At 40.5% G+C, this 25,076-nt stretch overlaps 1 protein-coding gene across 2 annotated transcripts in view; it reads left to right on the top strand.

Annotated features, from left to right (window-relative positions):
- The window catches only part of MKX (mohawk homeobox), a 49,126-nt gene extending 26,883 nt beyond the window's left edge, over positions 1-22,243 (top strand). Inside the window, exons 6-7 of one of the 2 annotated variants that reach the window (XM_066199493.1) lie at positions 19,523-19,556; positions 19,641-22,243. In XM_066199493.1, coding sequence (XP_066055590.1) covers positions 19,523-19,556; positions 19,641-19,827 — 221 coding nt within the window. In that variant the 3' untranslated portion in view covers positions 19,828-22,243. The remainder of the gene's footprint in view (positions 1-19,522; positions 19,557-19,640) is intronic. The other variant, XM_066199506.1, reaches the window with a different exon arrangement.
- Positions 22,244-25,076: the final 2,833 nt, after the last annotated feature.

The following is a 25,076-nucleotide window of genomic DNA, read 5'->3' as shown; positions in this document are numbered from 1 at the left end:
GTTACTGCGCACAGAAAAATCAAGGAATGCTTCTCTTTCCTGCATTCCTTACATGGAATTGCTCTGCCTGCCCAGCAAGCAGTTCAAGAGTGGTAAGGGTGGAAAGCAAGCTGCAACAAAAACACACAGAGAAAACCACCAGAAGCAATATAAAAAGAGTGAGACAAAGAAAACAGAGAAAATTTTGTAAGATCTGGTGTGCAAGTTGGATTGAGCCATGCACAAGACAGCTCCAGCTTGTCCAGGCGACATCAGCTGGAGGGGAAACTGGGTTTTCAACTGGGGAGTGTTACTGGGGCAATTCATTTAGCATGAAAAACAAAAGCAGTACAGTATTTTGACTGTAGTGTTGGCCATAAAGATGATTTCTAGTGCATGTTTCTGTTAGCTTGTTTTGTCTTGAAAAGCAAACATTACTGTTTTGATGGGCAGATCTTAAGAAGTTCAGGGAGCAAATGCTTCTTAGTCTTTTTATCCTCTTGACCTAATTGCTTGTGTGGTAATTCTGTCCTTTCACAGGATGTTACACCACTTTATTTGAAGCCAAGAGTAAGACTTTCATTACTAGTGATATGATCACACAATGAATGCCATGCAAGGAACTTTTCTTGTGGTTTTTGGTATTTTGTTAGAGATCCAGCAGAATACCGGGGTGAAGTGGTGCATAGCTGTCTCCATATTTATACAGGCATCTTCCTTACTTTTGAAGTTTCAACAAAATTTCCACTTCAGTTAGGTTCAGTTCTCAGTTTAGAGTGAAGAAAGGACTAACATTATCAGAGTTGTTTTTCTCATCACCAACACCCTGCAGCCACTGCATGAAATTCTGTCTGCGTCTCCATGCCCTAGTGTGAGGACAGATTGCTATAGCAGGACTCCCACGCCAAACAGTCACTGGTGGCAAATGGGAAATAACTCGACTCAGGTGCTGAACTTCTCCAGCTGTTGATGGGAATTACACTTGTTTGTCCAGGACAGTGACTGGAATAGTCGTTTAGATCTTTTTGAGATATTTTCCATCCCTTTTGTACTGACAATGGACTTAAAAGATGTAACTCTCTTTTCAGGTAGGTCATGGCTGGAGTACCATTTTAGCTGTAGGAGGGAAAAGATAGAAGAAAGGATAGGGAATGAAGGGAAAAAGAAAAACCCAGAGCCAGGAAATAAATACAGGTAGGAAAATAAAGAGCAGAAAGTTTTGGAAGTTTGTAGAGAGAAGATAGTGCTGAGAGAGGACATGGAAAGGGGAATGCAAGATTAAGGACAAGAACAAAAAGGAAAAGGAAAGAAAAGGGTTCAAAGGGACGAAGGCAAGAAGATAAAACACTGAGGGAGCAGGTATGGAAATAATGGTAGGAATCAGGAGTGTAGTAGGGAAAGGTTCTAGAATAAATTGGAGAAGTGTAGGAGATAGTAGCACTTTTGGCAGTCCAAAATTAGAAGTCTGAAATTTTACTTTTTAATGTGTTTGAGAAATGAGGGTAGATAAGCATTCAGGATACTGCCACCCTTCTTGGAAAGAGCCTTTGAGTCCAATTGTGATGTCTTGGCATTTTTTTCCATGTTACACAGGCTAAGAGCAAATACACTTCCAGGAATGGGTATGACCTTTCTTAGGATATAAAGCAAATTAATCCAAACTGTTGCTCCACAACTTAGGGCAAAACCACAGCTTAGTCTGGGACTGGGATATACTCCAGTGCTGGTGGTAGTGGTGGTAGTGATTGAGGCATCTCTTTGTGTGAGGTGTGTGGTTATTAATTTCCCAGTCACTTTGTGCATCTGCAATCCCTGACTAAGCTGGACACAAAAGTATAGAATACTTCTCATACTTTGGCTTAATCATACCCAATCCAGACTTTGGCGGATTCCACCAAGACCTGTTTTGAAAACTGTAAGTAGTTTTCAGGCTACTGTGAGACAATTTGGCCAAGTGTGGAGGCTTCCTTGGCCCTGTGTTCCTGAACTTTTTAACTTCTTTTAGGTCTGCTCTTTTCTGTAAATTTTTCAAACCAGATATTCTCTTTGAAAATTTTTCAAGTCATCATCTGTAAGTTACAGAGAGAAATCTTCTTAACCTAATGCATAGTTGGCTGGGGGCAGTGTCTTTGTGCTCCTTCGAGACGAGCATCTGTCAGTAAGAGGGACATCACCTGGGATGGACTGGTTGATCCTGTATGTCAAAATATGCATTCCTATACAGTTCATGGTATATATGAACCTAAAATATGTCATGCCAGATCTGATAATTACACATATAAATTTCAAGTTCAACAAAAGGTTTTGTTTCTTTTTCCCCTATCATTTTTTAAAAAAACAGAATTTATCTGAATTAAAAACATGATTGGTGATGGTGAGTGGGTGGTTCTGTTTACCCTGCCACATAATATAGTACCACTTTTACTCCTTGTTTGGATAGCAGTCACAAGACCCAGATATCAAGCTGTGAAAGTATTTTTCTTGCAGCAGTCTTTCTTTTTTTGGCAGGCAGTGGCTTTGGAGATGCCTCACATTTTGTCATGTGATTGGACTGCTGATGAGGTTTCTGTGTTGCCTCATTTTCCTGGATTCCATCTGAATTAACTCTTCTTTGGGTCACAGTCATTAGTGTGAATGAGTGGGGCTTTGCATCATAGTGTAATGAACACTAATACTTAATCTCTGTAAGGAAACACCCTGTAAAGAAGGAATTTGCTGCATTTGTTCCACGTGACAGAAATCTGTTTTCTGTACCTCCAGCTGTCCACATTGAAAGCACATTCCTTCTTCACAGTAATATTCCTTCATGAAACAAGGGAAAATGAGAGGAAATGACTTGTATGTAATTGTTCCATCTAAAAATATTCAGCTTAGTCTTATAAACACATAAACTAGTTCTTTGTAAACAAGTCTCTTAATTTTCTTTAAACTGAATATTTAGATATTATGTTATAGAAGCTGGGTATATCAAACGCATATGGTTCCTATTGCATCAGGGACTTTCTTAATTTTGTTGTTCTAATTGAAGAGACATTTTTGAAAGCATGCTAACTTTACAGAAACTAATCTGACCCTCTTTGGTCTAGGCTTTATTCTTCCATCTATCACCACACTCTGGAAACATTTTCCATTTAAATGTGCAGCAGTAACAGTATACCTCATGGACTTTGAATTGCCCTCAATACTTCCAGTGTGTGATGTGGAAACGTGGTTGGGGGTAGTTGAGGCTGGGGAACTGACAGGATTAATTGAAGGGGAGAAAATTAAGAAGAGGCATCAGGAAAGGAATGAGTGGAAGGACTATAACTTATCCATAAGTTTTTTGCCTTATTCATGGATAATTTATAACACAAAATGCCCCAGACCAAGTAGTATCTTTAACTGGACAAAATTTCTATCCACATCAGAGAAATACTGCAGATCGCCTTTAAAATAAGAGATATTCCATAGATGTCACGAAACAACTATTTCCCTCAGCTAACGCAAGATTTCGGTTTGGTATCCAATATGTATTAATTTTCCCTCCTACAAATAATAGGCAGAGAACTATTAAGTTTACATTTGAGGTGGGTGCATTTGAAATAGAAAACACATTTCTGTCTCAGGCAGTGCTGTTATGGTTTCTGTTAGTGTGGGCTTCCAGTGCAGGTACATGCTCTGCAGAGCTGAGCAGTGCCCCTGTGCTTGCAGGTGGTGATGGGGTGGGATGTCTTGTAGAGCTGAGTTAGAGACCCCTCTCCAGCAGCACTCTGAGCCCTTTCACTGCACATGCTGGCTCTGAGCTGCAGCAGTGTGTGCACCAGGTTTGCCACTGACTTGGGTTTGAATTCTGGGTAAATCTACCTTTCCCAAGCATAGAGAATATTTAACAATAAATTGCCCTTTTCTCCTTTTTTTTTTTTAATGCAATAATGTGTACAATATAAAGTCCACAAAGGTCATAGAGGTAAATTTATTTATTAAATGGAAATACTTGGGTCCAGAAACTATTATGAATCACTTTGGTGTTTTAAGTTCAGGATGCAGGGTAAATTATTCCAAAAATAATGGTAGCCAAATGTCATTCCCTCCAAGAGTTTGTGTAATATCTATTTATCTGTGGGCAGATGACTGCTATGTATAATCAGAGGCAGACTTTTGTCAAATTGAGACTAAGTAAACACAGCTGAACACAAGCAAGTTGGACTACAATTTTTTGAGTTCTGCCAGCACTGTTATGACCTTGAAAATGAATGTTTTTTCAGAGCAATCTGCTTTCAATATGGGAGAATTTTTAGTGTTTCAAATTAACAAGTGTTGATTGAAAATTTGTTCTGTTTAATTTTAATATTTTTGTCCAAATAAATGAAAAGTGTGTATTTGTCCAAAGGAGGGCATCCTTTCTGCTGCTTGGAAAGTAGGGATGTTTTGTAAAAAAGTGTTTCTTGCATGTATCTGTGAGAACAAGAACAACAGTTAGAGACAGAGCTGTAAACTCATCTGAAACTTCATCATATAATCAGAAAATTTTCTGTTGTTTGCGTGAAACATAAATGTAGGAGTTTTTATGTTCTGTGCAAGTAAATGTAGAATTTAGGCAGTATATCTGATGCCATTAAATATTTAGACACTGTTTTCATCATTCTTGAAAACATAAGACTCCTATTTATAACTTTTGCCCATTTTTCTAAAGCTTAGTATCCTTCTAAACTTTTATATAGACCCTGGTTTTTTCTGATACCCAAAAAGAAACAAGTCTGATTTTATTGCCAAACAGTGCAATTTAAATCTTAGTTTTAACGTGTGGATTTTCTGGTTTTACAGTACCAGTCATTAGAACAGAGAACATTTTGCTCCCTTGATTTTAAAGGTCACAGTATTTGGAGCTCAGAGAGGCTTTGGAGAGAATTCAGATAGAAGTCCTGATCAAAAATTTGTCTTTCAGTAATTACAGCAAGTGAGTGTCATCCACTGCCAATATCCGTGTTTCAAGGCACTTCTTTCAAAGGGAATTTTTTTTTCCATTTTAAGTGCTGTATAGAAACCAGCTTACATACCAAACTCAGGAGCAGGACATGTGCACAGAGTTATGGCCAGGGGAAACTTTCCCAAAGACTTTGTGCTTCATATTCACAAGTCATACTTCTCAATCTGCCTCCTTGAGGGGCAGCAATTACCAATTTCTGCCCAATTCTTAGAGAACAAGGGTTAAATGCCAGCAGCTGAACATGCGCAGCACCTCATATTTGATGGGTTGCTACGGTGTGACTTTGACTTTACAACCTAGTCCCATCCCAACAGGTAGTCTTGGATGTTTTTTGAAAGAACTCTTCTTGCTTCAGTTTTCTCTTCCCCTATCACAGCAGAGAAAGAAAAGTGAGGATCCAGTTGGAAATGGGGAGGAAGTAGGAAAAGTCAGATGTGATAGAAAAGAAGACAACACAATTGAGATGCAATTTTGATTGAGAATTACAATCACTGAATATGGCTGAACATTCCTGTATTTTGTTCTCTCTACTGAAATGCAGATTTCAGAAATAATGCAAAGGGTGTTACTCCCAGGTCTATCTGAGCAATGTGGTATCTCAACGTTTACCAAAAAGATATGGAAAAATTCTTGATGCCAGGTTTTTAGGCACTTTGTTGTTTCTTCTGGGCAGCTCCTCCTTGAGATCTAAGGGGCAGACACTCACAGTGTCAGAGTCCTGGTTTGTATTCTGGAATCTCTGCTTCACCACAAAAGCTAATGAGTCTTATAAACACAAAGGAATGGGACAGCAGTCATCTAAGTCCCCAAAGTGGGCCTCTGTGTGTTTGAAGGGTGCAAGGCAAGAACCAATTGCAAAGCTTAGGACAATTCAGGCAGTACACATCTCGTGTTATAACAGCTTGAGGCAGCCAGCTGTGTTTGAGAGGATGGGAGCGTGTCTCTGCAGATGGGGCTGTGGGTGGTTAGCAGCCTCGAGGTCGCTTTGAGCAGCTCTCAGGATGCTCCTGCCTGAGGTAGTAGTTGCCTAGGAAGTGCTATCCAGAGAGAATTTTTGAAGATTTCCTGAACCTGGAGCCACAGTGGGGGTTGATGGTGTCTGCCAGCACTAGCCAAGACCTGCCTGTGAGCGGGATGAGCCACTCCCTGCGGTGCTCAGAGTGGCTGGTTTTGCCAACACCTTACTAGTTTGTTTGTCTGAAATAGCAGTGCCATCCAGCTAGGCTGGGTTTTGTGCATCCTGATGAATCTGTACTATCAAATACAGCATTTGCTGGTGGTGCAAGGTCTGTTTGCCCATTGTTGGAGAAGGATGTGGGCAGGAATTCAGGCACTGTCCACACATGGGATTTGCTGTGTCTGCTTTGCAGGTCCTTTGCAGATCCCCATAAACTTCACAGACTATGATGTATAGGCAGTTGTTCCATGGGAAAGCTTTGGCTCATGGGCAAAAATAAAAAGTTCTTGCAAAATGAAAGAAAAAGCCTTTGTTGTTATAAAAGTGGAAACAGAAGTACTACTAATAATAGCAGCAACTTAATTAAAAACCATGAAACAGTTCACAGAGCTTAAAAAGTTTGTGTTGTAGCTGCCTGGTTTGCATGGCTGCTGAGAATCCTCTTCTTATCCTCTATCCAAAAGCTCAAAGCCTAGAGTTGAACTGTGTTGGAGGGATCAAATGATTTCACTTTCTCTCACCATAGTTATTTCCTAAAAAATGTAAATGTTATTTAGGTCTGGAGCCATGGCTTCATCTTTTGTTGATTTTCTCTATAGAAGTGGAAATTCAGGATCTTAATTCTTAAAAGGCAGATGAGAATGCAAAGCTATCTGTGCAAATATATGATTGTTGCAGATGCTGCTTACCATTAGGAAAACATCTAAGTTGATCAGGGAAAACACATTAAAAATTCCATAAGTAATTCTATTAATTACTCTGAGATAAAGTTATTTTAATTACTCCTTGAACAAAAAGTTCACAGCGTAAAGAATTGTGTTCTATGAATGCAGGTATTTCCTAAAATTTTATTCACATATCTATAGCTCAGTTTCCCATTGCAAGCCTTGTTGGCTGAAGGGTTTGTTTTGTTTTGTTTTTTATTTATGGTAACATGAGGAAAGACCAATTATTTATAATGCTAATAAAACTTCTGAGATGGTTTTGATCTCTAGAGCTTTCAAATTAATCAAAATTCATATTTCTTGAAGTATGTTAGTTGATTTAACCATAAATACCATGTGGATTTACCATAAATATGTATGTGTGTTTTAAGTGTGATACAGCAAGCTGTTGCAGGAGAGAATCCCTGGCAGAGATCTCCTGGCTTCCAGGAAAACACACATGAACTAATGTAAAACAAATTTGTGGTAAATATGACATTATCACCTTTCTGCAACTATCTTACATATTTTTGAAGCATGGTATGTCTGTGCCAACCTGACATTTTAAAACAGTAGTCATCCTATTTTGGGGGAAATTGTTACAAGGGCTACTTTAGATAACGTTGTCTTTCATCCTGGAAGCTGATAGCCAGCAATTCAGCTAGGTTTTAGAGGAGGCTATTGGTTTTCACTGCTCTTCAATCACTTCCACTGGTCAATGGGTTGGGGCCTTTTTGGGAGAAATATGTTCAATACCAATGGATAGTATATTTTCCCTGTGGTAATAATAACACCATGTACATCAATAACTCATCATTTTATAATGAAATTTTAATAATAAATTTATTACAAAATGATTTTATAGTACAAAGGGAATGGGTTACTTTTTATCACTCATTATTTAAAAGACATGTATTATTACTGCCACAATTATTATTACTACCTTTTTAGTCCAGTCTCTATTTAGGTATTTCTGTAGCCTTCTCAGGTGAGAACTGTTTGCAATGATCTCAGAAAACTGGCTGCTTCACTCAGAGAAACAGCCTGAGCGTATTACCCGTAGTTCAAAAACTCTCTGAAAGCAAATCTATTTGCCTTGAAACACTGTGGCTTAGGGTCCCGCACAGCTCAGCAACTGCGTCTTTGCGAGCTGCTCTTCCTGAGATGAATGGCAACGGGTTTGAATGAGCCTCGTTGTTATGCAGCATGTCCTGCAGTTAGAGGAGAGCAGAACTGCTCTCTGCAGCACCACGGAGCGAGCTTCACAGAGCCTCTAAAATTCATACAATTGTGCTACACCAAGAAGAGCAGGCAGTGTATCAAGGTCGGGTTGAGCTGGTAAACCCTGTCTCTCAGCAGCAATCTTTGCTGCCATGCAGGTCCATTGTTGTGGTGCAGCGTTGCTGTCGCGGCTCAGGCAGTGCTCTCTGCCACGTGGATGCTCAGTGCCCTGCTATGTGGTGCTCATTTACTCAGCCTGCCTTAGCGGCTGAGGCCCGGAGTGCAGGGAAAGCTGAATCCAGTCCCTGTCTTGTTATCAGCTGACGATGCTTCCCTGCTGGTTTCTTGAAAATCACTGTCTCCAAAAGCAGCAGTGTGTGTTGAATAACAAACCCCTTCACATTCAGACTCTTCAAGTTCGGGAACAGAGCCAACATTCTTGAAGAATGATTTAGCGGCCAATAAACATCTGCAAGGTCTGTAAGACTGTCAGAAGCAGTAACATTGAAAGTAAAGATCATATCAGTAGCAATTCCCCTGTCCTGACAAGGCATTCAGTGCAAATATTTGTTCAGTCATCCTTGCTCTCATTCCTGTTATCACAGACAGCTTCGTACATTTTGCCAGAGAAGCAATTTCATCTTCTTCCACAAAGCTGTTCACATCCAAGGCCTTTGCAATGTTAAGTACCATCTGACTACTGTTTCAGGACCTCCAAACGTGCTCCTTCAGAGTGCAGGAGCCTCATCTGTCTTAGGCAAAGGCTCTGCTGTGAAGGGTGCTTACAACTTTCAATTAGTGAGCATCTGCAGTGTTAAAGTTTAGCTGCTCCTTGAGAATTTGAACCCAGTGTGGCTGATTTATTACACTGCACCAATCTCCATCATAGCCCGGAGAGGCTTTGAGCTCTTCTAAGTATGATTCTTCTGCAGGGTTACTGGAACTGCACTGCATTAGGAATCAAACTATTTTAAACACAAGATGATGTTTGGAGTATAGAAGGAGGTGTTTCTGCTTCTTCAAAAGCTCTTGGCAAATAGGCACATCTTCCTGAATAACTCTGGGCATGCTGTTCTGCTCCAAGAGCCTTCCACCTCTTGGTGCACTGCCTCTCACTCACTCAGTGAATAGGAACACTGGAAACACAGCCCTTCTTGATATGCCTCCCAATTTGCTAGATTCTCTGAGGGCCTGTTTAAAAGGTGCCTGGGAATATTTAGGTTTGGGAAGAAATCCTGTAATGGAAATAATAACAGTGCAAGTTGTGGTGAGCAGGACCATGAAGACTGCAATAGCTTCACAAGGGAGACAAAGGAAGGGTTGCCTCAAAAATAATGCTATCAAACACTAAAACCACTTCTGTGCAACTGGAGAAGAGAATAATCCACAGACAGCTCCTTCCCCTGCAGCTCACTCAGCAGTTTCTTTCTACTGATTATTCTGCATATGGTCAGGGAGGTGAGTGACTACAGCTTTCTCTCTGTGTTGCATTTGTTCCTTGGGATGCTGAATAAAGGAATTCCCATCGCATTTCGAGCTAGATGAGGAAAGAGATACTTTTCTGACATCTATGACCTGGTTTAGTTTGAAAGATGCCTCAAAACGTATCTTATATCCTCACTGGGTGCTCACTGGTGGTTCTGTACCACCAAAGCCATAGCAAGATCACAGCTGAGCCATTTCATGATGTGCTGTTCAGTGCCACTTTGTACATTCCATCTGGCCCTTTTCAAAGTTAATAAAGGTGTTTTCATAAGATATCTGTTGGATTTCACAAATGGATAAGTAAGGCACCAAACAGTTTCAATTTAAAGTAATTTTAGGTACATAAGACCTTGTGGATGCTCATGATTTCATGCCTTCTTATGTATGCAAAGGAACACTCTTGTTAACCTCATTTGCACCCGTGAGTGCTCAGCCATGCTGAAGTTGAAAGCCCAGGCTCTCAAGTCAGTGTCTAGAGACCAGGGAAAGTACTGTAGCACCTGTGAAAAGGTCGATAAGAATGACTTTTTGAGCCCCACACGAACCTGTAGCACAAGCAGAGAGACTCAGTCACTAACATGATGTACTTAACGTGTAAGTCCACCTGACTGTCTTCTCTTGTGTCCTCTTCCTGCAACAGCCTCGGAGCTGCTGTGCCATGGCACCGAGGTTGTGCAGGGAAAGGTGTTATCAACTGCTCCAGGTTCAGCCCTGGCACAACTCCATCATGTGCCTTCAGGAAATGGTGACCACAGAAAATACCATGTGTGATTGTACTGCTGTATCTCATAGTATACTTAGTGTGAAGGCAGATTGCTTAGCCATTCCCATTTTTATGCAAACATAATGTAGAGGCAGATACAGGTAGGTATATGTTTGAAAATATCTGTATCTCCTTGGAGATATAAACGATCTTTTAAATTTCACATGTAATCCCTGGATTTGCAAGATCTGTTGTTCACCAGTTATCTGTGTTACCATGAGGCTCCTTTGCAGCTTACAGTCATTTTTATGGCTGTTTGATTGCTGGAGCCCTGCTGCTGCATTTTTCCTACAAGCTGCTTGAATTTATATGCTTATGATCTCACGGCACAGTAAGTTTGGGACACTACTTAGGTATCTGGGGTTTAGTATTTGCACATGTGTCAGGGGTGATTTCTCTGGATATTAGGAAAAGGTTCTTCACCCAGGTGGTGGCTGGGCACTGGAACAGGCTCTCCAGGGATGCAGTCACAGCACCAAGCCTCCTGAAGTTCCAGAAGCATTTGAAAATGCTCTCAGGCTCCTGGTGTAATTCTTGGGGCTGTCCTGCGCAGGGCCAGGAGCTGGACTTCAGTGATCCTTGTGGGTCCAGCTCAGGATATTCTGTGATTCTATGGTAAGTATTGTGCAAATTTCAGTACCCCATGCAGTGGATGGAAGAAGCTGTATTTAAAGAGACCATATTTGTCAGTTCTTCATCTTAAGGCGAGTGAAAGAAACTGAATTTTGTCTCTCAGATGGACTTACCCATTCTTTACTCCGTGCTTCTGGCTAAACACACCACAGAAATCAGTTCTGGCATTCACTGAGAAGTTCCTCCACTTGCCTGAAAATACAGCACCTTGTAATTTAAATTATCTTTGTTCAGCATATGCCATGTCTGAGCCTGCTTGGCTCTCAGGAGCAGGAGAGGAGCTGGCTCCTGCAAGTGGGGCCACAGGAATGGGTGGCATGTTTCTCTAAATTCTGCAAGAAGCTTCTGAAAATATCCTGTGTGCATGCATTCATATCATAACATTACACCGCATATATAGGGTCTGCTCCCAAACCCACAGCCAACTAGCATAACAAAATCAGATTTTACTGCTGTCGTGTCAGCCTAGGGTTGAAATATGGCTTTGAAACCCTCCCTTTCACCCTGCTTTTTTAATGAAAAACAATCATGCTGGAGTGTAATAGTGCTTACCCTGGCTACATTTGACTTTAGCTTTTTATTTTTAAAGCTTTATTTTAGTCTTTAAGAGCTCCCAATTAAAATCTTTAGATCCAGAGTGAAAGACTGAACGTGCCTGCCTGCACAACAGCAACTTTCCTGGGTGGGACAAGGATATTTTTGTATTAAAAATAAAGAAAGTTGGCATAGTGGTATTTTTTCTCGCTTTATATTTCTTACTCTTCTTTTTCCCGGTGAATCTTCATTTGCCATTTTGTCATTTTCTTTTTTTGTAACATTTCCCGTAGTCTTTCCTTTATTTCTTTTTTCTCTTTCTCTTCTCCTTTTTCTTCATTTCTTTATTTCACCCTCCCCCTTACCTGCTGGCTAACGTGGTTTTCAATGTTAACCCCCAACGGTTAGCAACAGAAGGGCAAACCACTTCATCTGATGAGTCAGCACAGCACGTGCTGTAAATCCCTTCCCAAATCTCACACACACACACACACACACACACACACACACAAAAGAAGCCTAGGTCAGATGTTCCTTTACGTATTGTGAAATGCATGTGGGAGACTATCACCAAGAAATCTGACAACATTGCACGACTCAATGAGAAACATGCCAACTCAATGAGTAAAAAGTTTATTTCAGTCAGCTTTGCAGCAAACTTGTAAAGAAAATAAAACCACATAACCATCAGTTTGTTAACAGCTCACCTCAACACCCACAGCCTCAGCTCCCATTATAGGCTCTGCTAAGGTCTGGCTAAGAAAATAAGACTCACACAGTGCCCTGAATCTCACCAAGGAGAACACGCTGTCACTGGTCAGGGGAAATTTAGAGTCAGCTGTGACAGCCTGAACAATGAAGTGATTTACACCAGGTTTTTATCTATTTTGCTAACTCATAAATTCTTACATTCATGTGCATAGTTCAAGACTCTAAGACCATTTGCACCATGCCTACTATTATGCGGGGCTCTCAGTGCACTTATTAATGCAAATATTAATGTAGACTTGCAAACTCAGTTCTCTGTTATGATTTATAAAATACAGCTATCCCAGTCTCTGTGGGCATGTACACTCATTTTATAAAAATCACATGTATTAAAATGTAATTAGATGCTTACTCCCACTGCAGCAGGCTCCAGGCTGCACAACGTAAAGAAGTCTTTGGATGCTCAGGTATTCAGGAAAAAGACTTGAGTGTTAGCAGTCCTTCACAGTTAAAGCTTGTTATGTGAAGTTTGATGCAAGAAACAAATTGCAATGAAATATTTTCACAGAAAAGGTTTGGTCTAGGGCATGATGGAAAAGGGATGTTTCTAACGTTGGCAAGACCCACCGTATGGATCTTAATAGAAGGTGTCAGACCAGGGCTATAGCTGTTCCTGGGAAAAAACCCACTGGGTGAACAGGGAAAAATATTCACTCTAGCGGTCACTTGAACATAAATTGTCATTATGTAGTTTGTTCATCTGAAAGGACATAACAGCTGATGACAGGTCAGTTGTTATACTTGATGTCCCTGTGAAGCCGAAGGAGTGAGGTAACAGGGTTGTGAGGGTGACTTCATTACAAGCTGCTCTGTAACCTCCTCCTGGAAGAAAGGGAGCAGTGATAAAATAAAGCTTTGCTGAAAAGGAGCTTTCTCTAGAGCCTGCGCCCAGAGCTCATTCCTGCAAGTTTCTGACAGCTTTCCTCCTCCCACCCAACTAAAGGACATGGTAATAAATCTTTGTCAGTAGAAATCCAGTACACCCCTGAGATCGGACCAGCTGTGATCAGTATCATGAGCTCTCCCAGGTTGCACTGCCATGCTGTGTCTGCAGCCACAGGTCACCTGAAACTCCAAGAGGGGCTTTCATTCCTCCAGCAAAAGGTTCTGCTGCAGGAGTGCTGCCAGCCCCAACCTGATGGTTTCACACAGACCTTCCCAGCCCAGGACCTGCTTTGGGGTAGGAGTGGACTCACAAGGACAACACTGAAGGGATCTCATGTGGAGGTGGCCTGGGGTCTGCAGGAGATCAGCCACCAGGGTGTGTTTGGGGAATATTTCTGTAGTAGACTCTGTGGTTTGCAGTTTCTTCCAGTATGAGCTTTCCTGTCTGCACTTCTCCATAATTCATCCTTAATAGGTCTACTGTCCCTGAGGAAACTGGGAGGATGGTGCAAAAGGAAAAAGGTTTTAGGAGTTTCAGTGCTGGGTGGGATGAGTCCTGTCTGTGTGTGGAAAGCCTGTGGTAGTGTGGGTCGCTGGCTGAGCAGTTATCCATGTTTACAAACTCATTTGCCTGTTTACATAAGGCTCAAAATGGGAGACTGCAAGTGTAAATATGGGATAGCCAGCTCTTTCTTCCTCCAATTCAAGCTAGAGAAGCTGAGGTTTCCTTGTTTTTCAAAAGATGCTGCAGTTTTTTGCACCAAGGTTAAATGACATTTTTTTATAAGAGCAAAAGCCCTGGCTCACTGCTTTGGGCTACAATTTCCCCTCCCTTGCATTGCTGAGCAGCCTGGGCTAGGCCACGTTCCCTCCCCAGATGTGGGTGAATATTCGTGGTGTTGTGTGATTCATGGTTGGTTTACTGTGGGATCCTTCAGGGGTAAGGGAGCTGTGTCAATGCAGAAGAGCACAGGAGTATTAACTGAAATTAACCTAACTTTGTTCTTGGAGAAACAGAGATCTGAAAGTCTTATGCACCCTGAAATTATGGTTTGGAAAATACTGGAGCCAAGGAGTGTGTGAGTATGTGACCTACAGAAATACGTCATCTCCCCAACTAGTTTACTCACACACGTAATGTTCATTTTTCTTTCAGCTGCCTCAGTTTATTTCCTGTTTCTCCTTTTTTTTTCCTCTTCTTGCTTGTTTTGAAAATGCTGGTCAACACATGTTAAGCCAGAGTCTCCAAAACCAACAAAAGAAAGTTCAGGACAGGCAGTGAGAGAAACAACTAAATCATGTTGCCAATTTTAAAATGAAGATAAGTTATACAGGACCTTTTATTGAACCAACAAATGTTTTATAGCGTTCATCATTTGAGGCCAGCAGTTCTTTTTTTTTCCCCTCTATTTTGAGCTAGAGTAGAAGATGTGTAATTCATCAGGAATCTGTACATGTTCAAGTAGCTTCAAAAAATATGATGGTCATGTGAGACTGACCTACTGTGTCTTGACTTCTGTGTCCATTTTTTCCCCACTACATAATGTTCTGTACCCTTCCCTCTCTGTCTCGTTCACTCATTCACACATTCTTTCCCCTGTTGGTTTCAAGCCATTTTTGCTTTGTCAGTGTTACCTGATAACACAAGGCAGGGTTGAAGCCAGTTGTTGTGGCTGAGCTTGAGCTGGATCCCACAGTGAGTGGGGGAGCCATGTGGAGGCTGCTTGGTGCTACCTGAGGGGTCAGTCTTGCCTTCTTCGCTGTTCCCAGCAGGGCCTTAGTTGTTGTTCATCACTGCACATACGTGATATCCTTAGGTTAGAATTCTCAGATCCAAATGATAAAATGTAATTAACACTGTTTAGCATACCCCTGAAGTCATCCAAGTACATAAAAATTATTAGTCTGGAAGCAGGGAACAGTAAGCGTCCCGGTTGTTCTGGAATGTTTGAATGTGCTGCAGCTCCATGTTGCCACAGAGCCTTTGTGCATAGTAATTTGGACTTATGTGATGCTACTGCGCAGTTTAAGGATGGTTTGCCTGCAAGAACGCTGGGCTTCATTTTCTATGTCTGGTCCTTTCTGATAGCAGAAGAGCAAAGGAAAACATTTTTAATATAAAGGAAATCCTGGAAAATTCTATTCTTAAATGCTTTTGGATAGTCAAAATATTTCCTAGGCAGTACTTTGACTTTGGACTTCTGAGAAACATTTCCAGCTCTGCTAAAATGGGACAGCAGGCTACCTTGCAAGAGAGTTGTCAGGATCAGCCAGTTAATATTTATGAAGAAATTTCATGGTGAAAAAAAAAGATGCCATGTATATTATTAATAATGATGTGAGTCCTGAAAAATACCATGCTGTATCACAAAGCTAGTATTGTCTGTTGTCTACACTCTTGGCGCCATGCCCTACAGTAAACTGTATACTGAAAACTCATACTAATGGAAAGGTATACAGAATTCCACTGGTAGGTGATTTATAGTTACTTCCTATTATAAACAAGAGGAAACAAATATCCCGACTTGCTGGTTTCTTTGGGCGGATGTTGAGAGCAGAATGAGACATTCTTGGCCAGGTAAAAGCTGATTCTCTGGATGCTTACAACTGGGAGCAGAATGAAGCACCAGAAAGTGAGGTAGAAATGACAACCCCTAATTTTAAATGATTGAGTTTCCCTTTTTCTGGCTACAGAGCAAATGACCACTGTTTTAAGTGATTTCCAAACCTGTAGCAAAAATGTATTTCTGATGTTTAATATTAAATGGATTTATTATAGGATCTCGATATATGTTGAAAGTCTACCACTGTCCTTTGACAAGAAGCATAATCTTTTCTGAGACACTACAAAACACCTTCAGCAGCAGCTTCTTCTGGTTTCAACTACTAAATATGCTATTGAATACTACTGTTATTTGTTTAAGAAAATTATTTGTGCTGGCCAGTTGTATGCTGTTGAAATCTATTTATGTCTGTATGTAGAAAACGTCATTTTTTTACCTATCAAATGAGTCTTGGGGACAGTGTGGAGTACAATAATTCCACAGTGCTGGCTTTTCCAGGAGTCACTTGACACACTGATCTAAGCTTGACGAGTCTGTAGGGGTTTAAATTTGTGTGACAGCTTGCCTTGATCTGACTAGTGAGAGAGCCAGACTCTTTAGGAAGAGATCAGAGGTGCTGCCACCAAAGGCATATGAGATTAAAGGTAACCACGGTGCTTGGAGAGAGCAGCTCTGGTGAACCCTTGGTATCTCGAGGTGGGTAAAGTGCTGCTTCTCATGTAGCAGAGAGAGGGTCATGCGTGGAGTGCCCATCAGCACTTGCTCTGGGGTGAGTCCTCAGCTGAGACTACTTGGTGAAATTCAGGATGCTCCATCACTTTTCCATTCCTTTCATCCCCATTTCCAGAGAGGTTACCCAGCCCCATTGCTGTTTCCTTATTGCCTCGGAGATGAAATCTAGGAATATGTTGTGTGATGGTCAAGAAAATGAACACTTTCCATTTTGAGAATGCAATTCTTTGATTATTTCCATGGAGCAATCTCACCAAAATGTTGCTTTTACAGTTGAAATATACTTTGCAATTCTTGTGCAGATAGCTCAAATATCAAAAGCTTCAATTATCAAAATCTTTAATTAGTAGTTGGAGGCAGAGCAGGTAGATTACAAAAGATGAAGAAAAGGCAAAATATTGGGTAAGACTCACCGTTTTGTGGGTTTTTTTATACATTTGATACCATTTTTTCATCTATGTTCTTTCTCTGGTCAGTGAAGAGCCAGACACGGCCAGCTTGCATTTGTTCCAGGCTGAGCTAAGCCATTAAGGTTGTAGTTATACTAACAGTGTACTGATGTCTCTATATAAAAATAGATATGAATCATTGATATACTGAATAGCCAAAGGAGAGATATGAGAGCTGGTCATATCAAGCTCTCAGCATATCCATATGGATGATAATGCTGTCCAAAGGACAAAAGTGTGAGGAAGGGGCCACAAAACAGGACTCAGGGATTTGCCTTCGCAGCAGGACTCAGGGACATTGGGCCGTAGTGTTAAATAGAATGGCTGAATCCACTTCTTGGAGGACATCTCTGTTGTTTCTGTATGGAGTCTGGACAAGTAAAGATACAAGGATATGACTTAGATGGCAGTTTCATGGCATGTGAAGTGAACCCCACTTTTGCTTTGAGTCACATCAAGTTAATTTGACTGGCAAGATGTCAAGGGGAGCATGAGGAAAGGTCTTTGTCTCTCTCACTGTGGTTATCCCCAACCAAAAAGAAATATGGGAATACTTATTTCTTTTGCTAAGGGCTATTCAGACACAAGGGAGCTGCTTGGATGCTGTGGTAGTGCAAACTGGTATATGCTGTCAGAGGTTTGGTATAGCAGAAAAGGATTTTTTGGCAAGAAAAAGGGGGTCTGTTCTTTGAAATGATGGATTTTCAGACTTCATTGTACTAACACACTTTGAGAGCAGTTGTTAGCCAGAGCTTTGCAAATTATCAGTGATGGTTTTATTTGAACCCAGTTTTGAGTTTCTTTGACATAAATTATTTGTTTGAAAAAAAAACATAAAATCCAAACAGAATAAGAACATATGTGTGATTCAGGAAAAATCTTCAGCAAAGTTAAAGAATGGGCAGCTCTTTCGTCTTGGATTTCATTTTTTAGTTTTGCTACTAGTTTTATATACCATGGGCAAGATGCTTTCTTTTAGACCTGGCTGAACACCAGTAAAAAATATTTGCAAATACTCCTTCAAATAAACGCTGGAATTGGAATGTGTGTCACCATTCACACCTACTTCCCTCAGAAGTTTGTATAAGCAATTTTTTTGTTCAGAGGAAATATTTTCCAACAGCAAAAGAAACTGACAAATGCTTGAGAGAGGTGTATTTATATCCAGGTTTGCTCTGGCAGTGTTGTTCTCTATTACTTGCCATTTCCATTTCTATACCTACTGACCTATTCAGTCCTAAACCTTGTCTTGAAAACTGTCTCTAATTTAAAAAAAAAAAAAACAACAATGAAGCAGGGCTGAAGAATTCTTCATAGCCAAGTACAGCATGAAGAAGGAGACTTTTCGTGTCATCCAGTACCTCTTTCTGGGTCAAATGTTTGTTTTTTCCTTGGTTCCTTGTCCTCTGCATAGGCTGGTCTTCCCCCTCTTGAATCCCATTCAAGCATTGTTCTAGGAGATCTTAAGAGATACTGATTTAAGCTGTGCACTTTTGGAACAAAACTTAAATCTTGGTCACCTCTGAGCATTTATTCATAAAGCTATTTTGCAAAGGGATGTGGGCCTGCTAGATCAAACAGTCTGGCAACCAGCTGATCTCTGAAACTGCAGCTGGTCTCCCTGCAGTTCTTTAGAGGGACTGTGGTCTCCAGTCACCTCCAAGTACTGGGCAATACAGCTGAGCTGAATTATTGGCTGTAGGAGACAATGGGCTGCTGGCTGTGGTGGGCAAGGTTGCTCCTAAGGGGAGGGATACCAAGGGTTATTCCACTGGAAGCTCTTTTTAAAGACAAGATCAACTTCTAATTAATAAGCTGATGGAAATCTAGCAGTAAGTTTGATTTGTATTTGGGAATCTGGCCTTTCAAAGATGTACATCACTTTATGAGATTTAGGTTGTGTTTAGAGGTTTTTTGGGTCTTGCAGACATTAGTGCTCATGCCATTGCTCTTTCTTTGGTTTGACTTGTTTTCCATAGGTATTGCAGTTGGGCATCAGCTTCTTGCTTCTCTATAATGTATTTTTGTGTCAGGATAGCAAACCCACTGAATAAAGCTTATACATTTCTGTTTGGTAAATATTTCTGGCTTCTCTGGGATGTGAGGATTTAGTGAATGAACAAATGTGACTCTTGATGAGGAAGTGTAGTTTATGCCTGTGATGCAGTTTCATCTCTGAGCGCTGTTAACCAGGTGTGCTTGTTACTTGTGTCCCTCTCAACTGCCTCTGTGACTGAGGCACTGCCTGAGCAAGGGGTGCCTTAAAACCAACACACATCATATGTGCAGGGGTGAGGGTCCTATTTTTAGTGCATACTAGAGAGCATTCATTGAAAGGCAATGAAGCTGATTTTTATTTTTAGGTTTTGCAATTCCTTATGTCCTTGGTATTCAAAACATAAATATGTTTTGAAGAACTCCTCTATTACCCTGCAAAATGTAGGTGTACCTTCAAGAACAGCTACCCCTTCAGCAGTAGCTTTCTTCAGGAAGATGCCTGCATGAAGCTGGTCCTTTATGTGTGTCAAAGCAAAGATTTTATTTTAGATCTGGTATCAGTTTTGGAATAAATCTTGAGTTATTTTTCAATATGCCTATCCCCTGAACATGCTTGTTTTTAAAACTATTAAAATAAAATAGACTCTTTTTTTCCTGTTTTCAGAAAATCTGGAGAATGGACCAAATAAGTGTGAAAGGTGAGTAAGGGACTTCACAGTTTTCCTGATACCATGTGGCTGTGTCAGATGTGTGTATAAATGTTTGTTGTTGCTTGAATCTAGTGCAGCTAACAGAAAGGGACCCAGCAAAGATGAGACGTACTGGAAGGAGATCAACGCAGCTATGGCCCTAACGAACCTTGCCCAGGGGAAGGATAAACTGCAGGGAACTACCAGCTGCATCATTCAGAAATCATCACATATATCAGAAGTAAAGACTGTTAAAGTGCCATTAGTTCAGCAGTTTTAGGGGATGGGTCCTCTTTCTTTTTCATGTCAAACAGACGTTTTCCTCACAGGATTGGTTTTCAGCAAAATCAGATTCACAGACAGGAGGAAAATGTGGAAAATAGGTCCCCTTTTACAGAATGGTCAGTTAAAAAAAATTAAGGTCCCTTCTGACTCAGATGTTTTCATTGTATTAAATAAAATGTTCAACTGCTTCTATAAAAGGCATGTAAATTATAAAAACCCTGTTTTTATCAAAAACATTAACTTATTTTATGTTAATCAAAGTGCGCATAAGATGTTTGCATTGCTATTACAGTAAGTGCCTTGCTTTGAAAAAATAAGCTATAACGTGGGCATAGTACAACAGTGTTATGCCTCAAAATGACAATGCCATAATGCTTAAACTTTGTATATTATTCCAAGTGGGCTTAAGCAGCCGAGGGCTAAACACATTACTGCTGGAGGCCCTGGAGAGTTGTGCTTATTTGACTTGTACAAATTGACGAGTCTTAATGAAGTTGTTACATCATTCTCACTCTCTTTTTTTTTTAATCAACAGTGTTATAAAAATTGTACAGTACGTTTTGTCAAAGTGACGATAAGGTTGTTATGCATGTTTCTTACCTGTATATGCAGTATATTAAAATACCAAAATCATTCCTTTGAAAAGTGCAATACTCTAGAACACACAAATTTAGGAAATAAGTTAATTGTTCAGATTATTTTGAACTTATGCATATGCTCTCAGCTGTGTTGCTCATTAAAGATTTCTAGTTGAGAAGGTTTTAGTCAGACTAGTTGTAAATTCAAGTTGAATTTCTGTAATTTTAAAGCTTTACTAGTGACTTACAGAAGTTTTGATAGAAGTAAAATTGGTTTCTTCTTGTACAAAACTAAAACTATAGTGCCATTCAGAAATGTTTCCATGGTGGAACTTATTACTTTAATGTGGTTTAAACATTTTTATTTTGTATGTACTGCATAAATGAGGACAGTTGATTGACATTTCACATTTCAGTAAGAAAAGCCTATAATATGAACTATCAAAGCCCAAACAAGAATCACAAAAGGAACTGAAACATTGAAAAATCTCAGCATTTCAGGCAGGAGGGTTTTAAGAAGATACTAAACCGTGTATTTAATGTCATGTCTCTAAAATTGACTGCTATTGAGTGTAAGAACTATCATAAAACCGGGTTTATTTTTAAATTTTATCTGGAGGTGTACAAGTTATTCTTAAGTCATATAACAATAGTCTAATGAGGTTTACAGTGCTTGAATAAACAGTGGCAAAGCCAAAACCAATTTACACAGAATCTGTTATAGAAAACTGGAAAAGAGCTGATTGTTGCTAGGATTTGGATTTTTTCCTGTGGGTATCCTGTCAGGTTTTTTTCCTATTTATCCCTTTCCTTGCTTCTCTTTATGGTGAGCCATCAATGAACAAGTCAAGACTTTAGTTCTGCTCCTGCTGAGTTTAATGGCAGAACTCCCACATCAATGGAAGCAGGACTACGCTAATGATGTAACTAACTTGCAAATAGAGGCTGTTTCAGTTGCACTAAAATAGTCAAGACACATTGCAAATATCAGCCTTGGTGTGACTTCTTAGGAAACTTCTTGATGTAACATAACGTTGTTGGTTTTATTTAGTGTACAATGAAAATTATTTGATATGAAAATATTTTGTACATATATATTTTTACTTTGTTTTCTAAATTGCTGATTTGCATTGACTTAAAGTGCCAAGCAAGAAATGTATGTTGTGACTGTATGAACAGTTGAAGTATGTTTTACTGACTTGCATCATTATATGTCTAAGAGTCCATGACATTAATTTTTAATACTTTACTGGATTTTGGCATAATAATGTGAGTTTATAACTAATAGCAGAGAGTTAATACTTCACTTTTGTTCATACTATTATAAGTTATTCTGGTATTAAATATTTTGTGACAATAAAATCATGGTTTTGACAAACTCTTCTGTTAGGAATATTCAGTGTTTTTGTCTGTATAAACACCAAAATTTGTCATGCAAAAAGGGTACTTATGGGGACTCCTCTAAAGTAAAACTGGAGAAGGCAAGCCATTGTATAAACAACTTGTTAATGGTTCTCTTTTCCAATGATCAAAGCACAAGAATAATCTGTAAAACACATCAAGTGGGTTTTAAATTTAAGAAATACTTGGCCTAATTTCTTGTTACTGTTTCCTTTAATTTATTTTTTTTTCTACTGCTGCTTTAGAGTTTTCTGAAAACACAAAATCTGATGAATTATGTGTGTGTGTCTTTTTTAAATAACGAAAGTCATGATTAGTGCTGAGCCAACAGCTAATGAAAACTCAGTAATTATTTATGATATTGGAAAAACAAACATTATTACTATTGCTCTTCTTTGTTTCAACATATGTAACCATTTTAGTAAAATAAATAACTGCAAACAACATCTTGCTGGTTTGAATTAAATATTCATTTATCTGTCCTTAGGCATTTGCATTTCTGGTTTCCTGTTAAAGTCAGGGTTTTCCTGTGCTGGGACACAAGCATGTGATAGGCAAGGACGGAAGATAAAAGTTAGTCTGATCAATACACCTTGTGGTACGTAGTTGTGTGAAGTAGTTTAGCTCATCCCCAGTGAGAATGACTGCAGCAAGGTTTGAGTAATGACTGCTAATGACAACATGTCATGATGCTAATAAATCCTCCACACTGGAGGAGTGCAGGGGGAAGCCATAGCTACTCACTGACCTGAATCACTGGAGAAGGTCCATCAGTTGGGAAAGACTTTGGTCATTTGGGGTTTTTTGGGAGCATAGGCTACATTTGCCTACATTACCCTGTGTGGATGTTTGGCTCTGGAACCTTAGTGGACAAGGACATGCAGTGAGCCCATCCAGAAGCTCAGTGTTCATAGTAGAGGGCCCAGTGCAAGTGATCTCTTAACTTTTGTGCCTTGGCAAAGCTGCTCCACTTCACTGGGAGGGGAGACACCTATGATTTGGTAGGTAATCAGCACTTTCAAGTTTTATGTCCTGCTGATCTGTGATAAACGTGTACTACTGCAACACCTCTGGCCATCCAACATGTCAGTGGAGATCTGGATATTCAGCTGATATGTGAGTTCCTGAGGGAGTATGTACAGCCTGACTTTTGCTGTTGGGAATGTGTAAAAACACACACATCTTATTGATGCTGAGCTACTTGGCACCTACTTGGTACCCAAGTCAGACATGAGGACACCAACTCAGTCTGCTCCAACCTACTCTGTCACATTATTTGCCAGAGCTGACCACTCCAAACTCTTACAAATCACTGAGTAAGGGGAGCTCCAATTTTCAATTCAGTAATTAGAATATATATTGAGCTCAGGATTGCAGACTCCTCTTCTACCACCTGCTACACAACTGCTGCAACCACTGAGCTATAGTTCTCACCTTGTAGCCTCCACTGGTGACCTAGTGTATAAATATGTATGTCAGGTGAAGCCTTCCACCATGGAGACTGAGAGCAAGTCCCAGGACAACTCATAGACCATTTTGAGGATGTTTGATAACTCGGTGGCTTAAGTTTTAACTTGGAGTTTGGCAAACGATGGCAGCTAGACTTGGATACCCACGCACAGATGTGTGAAGTAGCCACTGCACTATGAGCTAGAAGGAGAAGATGGGGAAGGAGGTTTATAACATGTCTGTACTGTGAAAGGAAGAATGGGTTTAACTTTGGCTGTGGAAAAGGCTAGCAGACTTAGACCCTTTTCTTCATTATTTCTTTACTCTGATAGATATCCATTATGTTCCCTGGCTTTGATGAATTATTTTTTTATCTACCTAAATTATCCATCAGTGGTGATCAACAACACCAAAAGTGAGATGCTATTACAGGAAGCAGCTTTGATTATAAAAATAATCATGATCTTCTGGAATTTGCTGTACTTTTATTGCTCAGAAAATCCTTTTTTTTACCCTGTGTGTCATCCCCAGCTATAGGAGACAGTGGAATTGTTCTGCGTTAGTCAAAAGGGGCCCTGCACCAGGGAAGGGCCTTGGTGAAACTGCTCTGGGGGATGCTCTGAAATGCCAGAGAACTGCCTTCTCTCCCTGATTCACCACAGTGAGTAGTATGGCATGAGGAATCACTCAGGGCCAGTCAGGGAGCATGCCAGTGGGGCACAATTCACCCTGCCTACTAAGGCACTGCCAAGTAGCGGGACCACAGCCACCAAGCTCATATCCCCCTTCAGGAGTCTTTCCAGAGGCTTTCAGGTTCCATCATGCCTCTGTATCTTTCAGCCTTGCAGAAGTCCTGGGCCATAGTCCTCACATGGCTTCTAGGGGCTGGAGAAGATGGCTTTATCTGCTGGTGAATCCCCTGTGTGGAGTTGAAGATGAGAGTAAATGTGTTTAGTCATCCAACTTTCCAAAGCTGCAGAAAAGCTTCTATAAAATGAGCTGCACCAGGGCTATACAAGTCTTATTCAAAATTTCTTCATTCAGAAGAACACTGAGAACCTTGAAACAGCCCTGGCAGAGCCATGATCCCAGTACTTCCAGGAGAGGAAAACAGAACAGCAAAGCTTGCCACTGCTCCTGGCATTGCCTCAGATGTCCTCTTGCTGTGTGGCAAAGAGAAGGGTGCAGCTGTTTCTATCACGTTTGACTTTCACAGAATCACAGAATCATGGAATAAGCTAAGTTGGAAGGGACCCACAAGGATGGAGTTCAGATCCCATCCCTGCGCAGCACCCTTCTCAAGAACCACCCCATGTGCCCAAAAGCATGGTCTAAACACTTATTGAACTCTGTCAGACTTCACACTGTGACCACATGACTGTTGTCCTTCAGGTGCTTTTTCAATACCTCCCAGAATAATCTCCATAACTTTATCAGGCACCAAAGTGAGACTGACAAGCCTATAGTTTCTGGGGTCCTCCTTCTTGCTCTTCTTGAAAACTGGGACAACGTTTGCCAGTTTCCAACCAGCTGGGACCTCTCCAGATTCCCAGGACTGCTCAAAAATCATCAAGAGAGGTTTTTCAATGATACCAGCCAGCTCTGAGGATTCTTGAATGATTCCCATCACATCCCATAAATTTGTAGGGATCCAGCTGGGGAAGCAAATCCTGCTGAATTTCGGGGTTGACTGGAATCTGATCATTCTCACAATCAGGGTCCTCCAGCTCAGGGCACTGACAGCCCCTTGGTCCATCATCCGTGTTGAAGGTAGAGGCAGGGAATGTATTAAACACCTCTGCCGTGTCCATTCCCT

The sequence above is a fragment of the Chamaea fasciata genome, unplaced genomic scaffold (assembly GCF_029207755.1).
Source record: "Chamaea fasciata isolate MVZ Bird 193981 ecotype frontalis unplaced genomic scaffold, bChaFas1.0.hap1 SCAF_1, whole genome shotgun sequence".
NCBI lineage: Eukaryota > Metazoa > Chordata > Aves > Passeriformes > Sylviidae > Chamaea > Chamaea fasciata.
The sequence above is the reverse complement of the archived record's forward strand: the minus strand, read 5'-3'. Positions and strand labels throughout refer to the sequence as shown.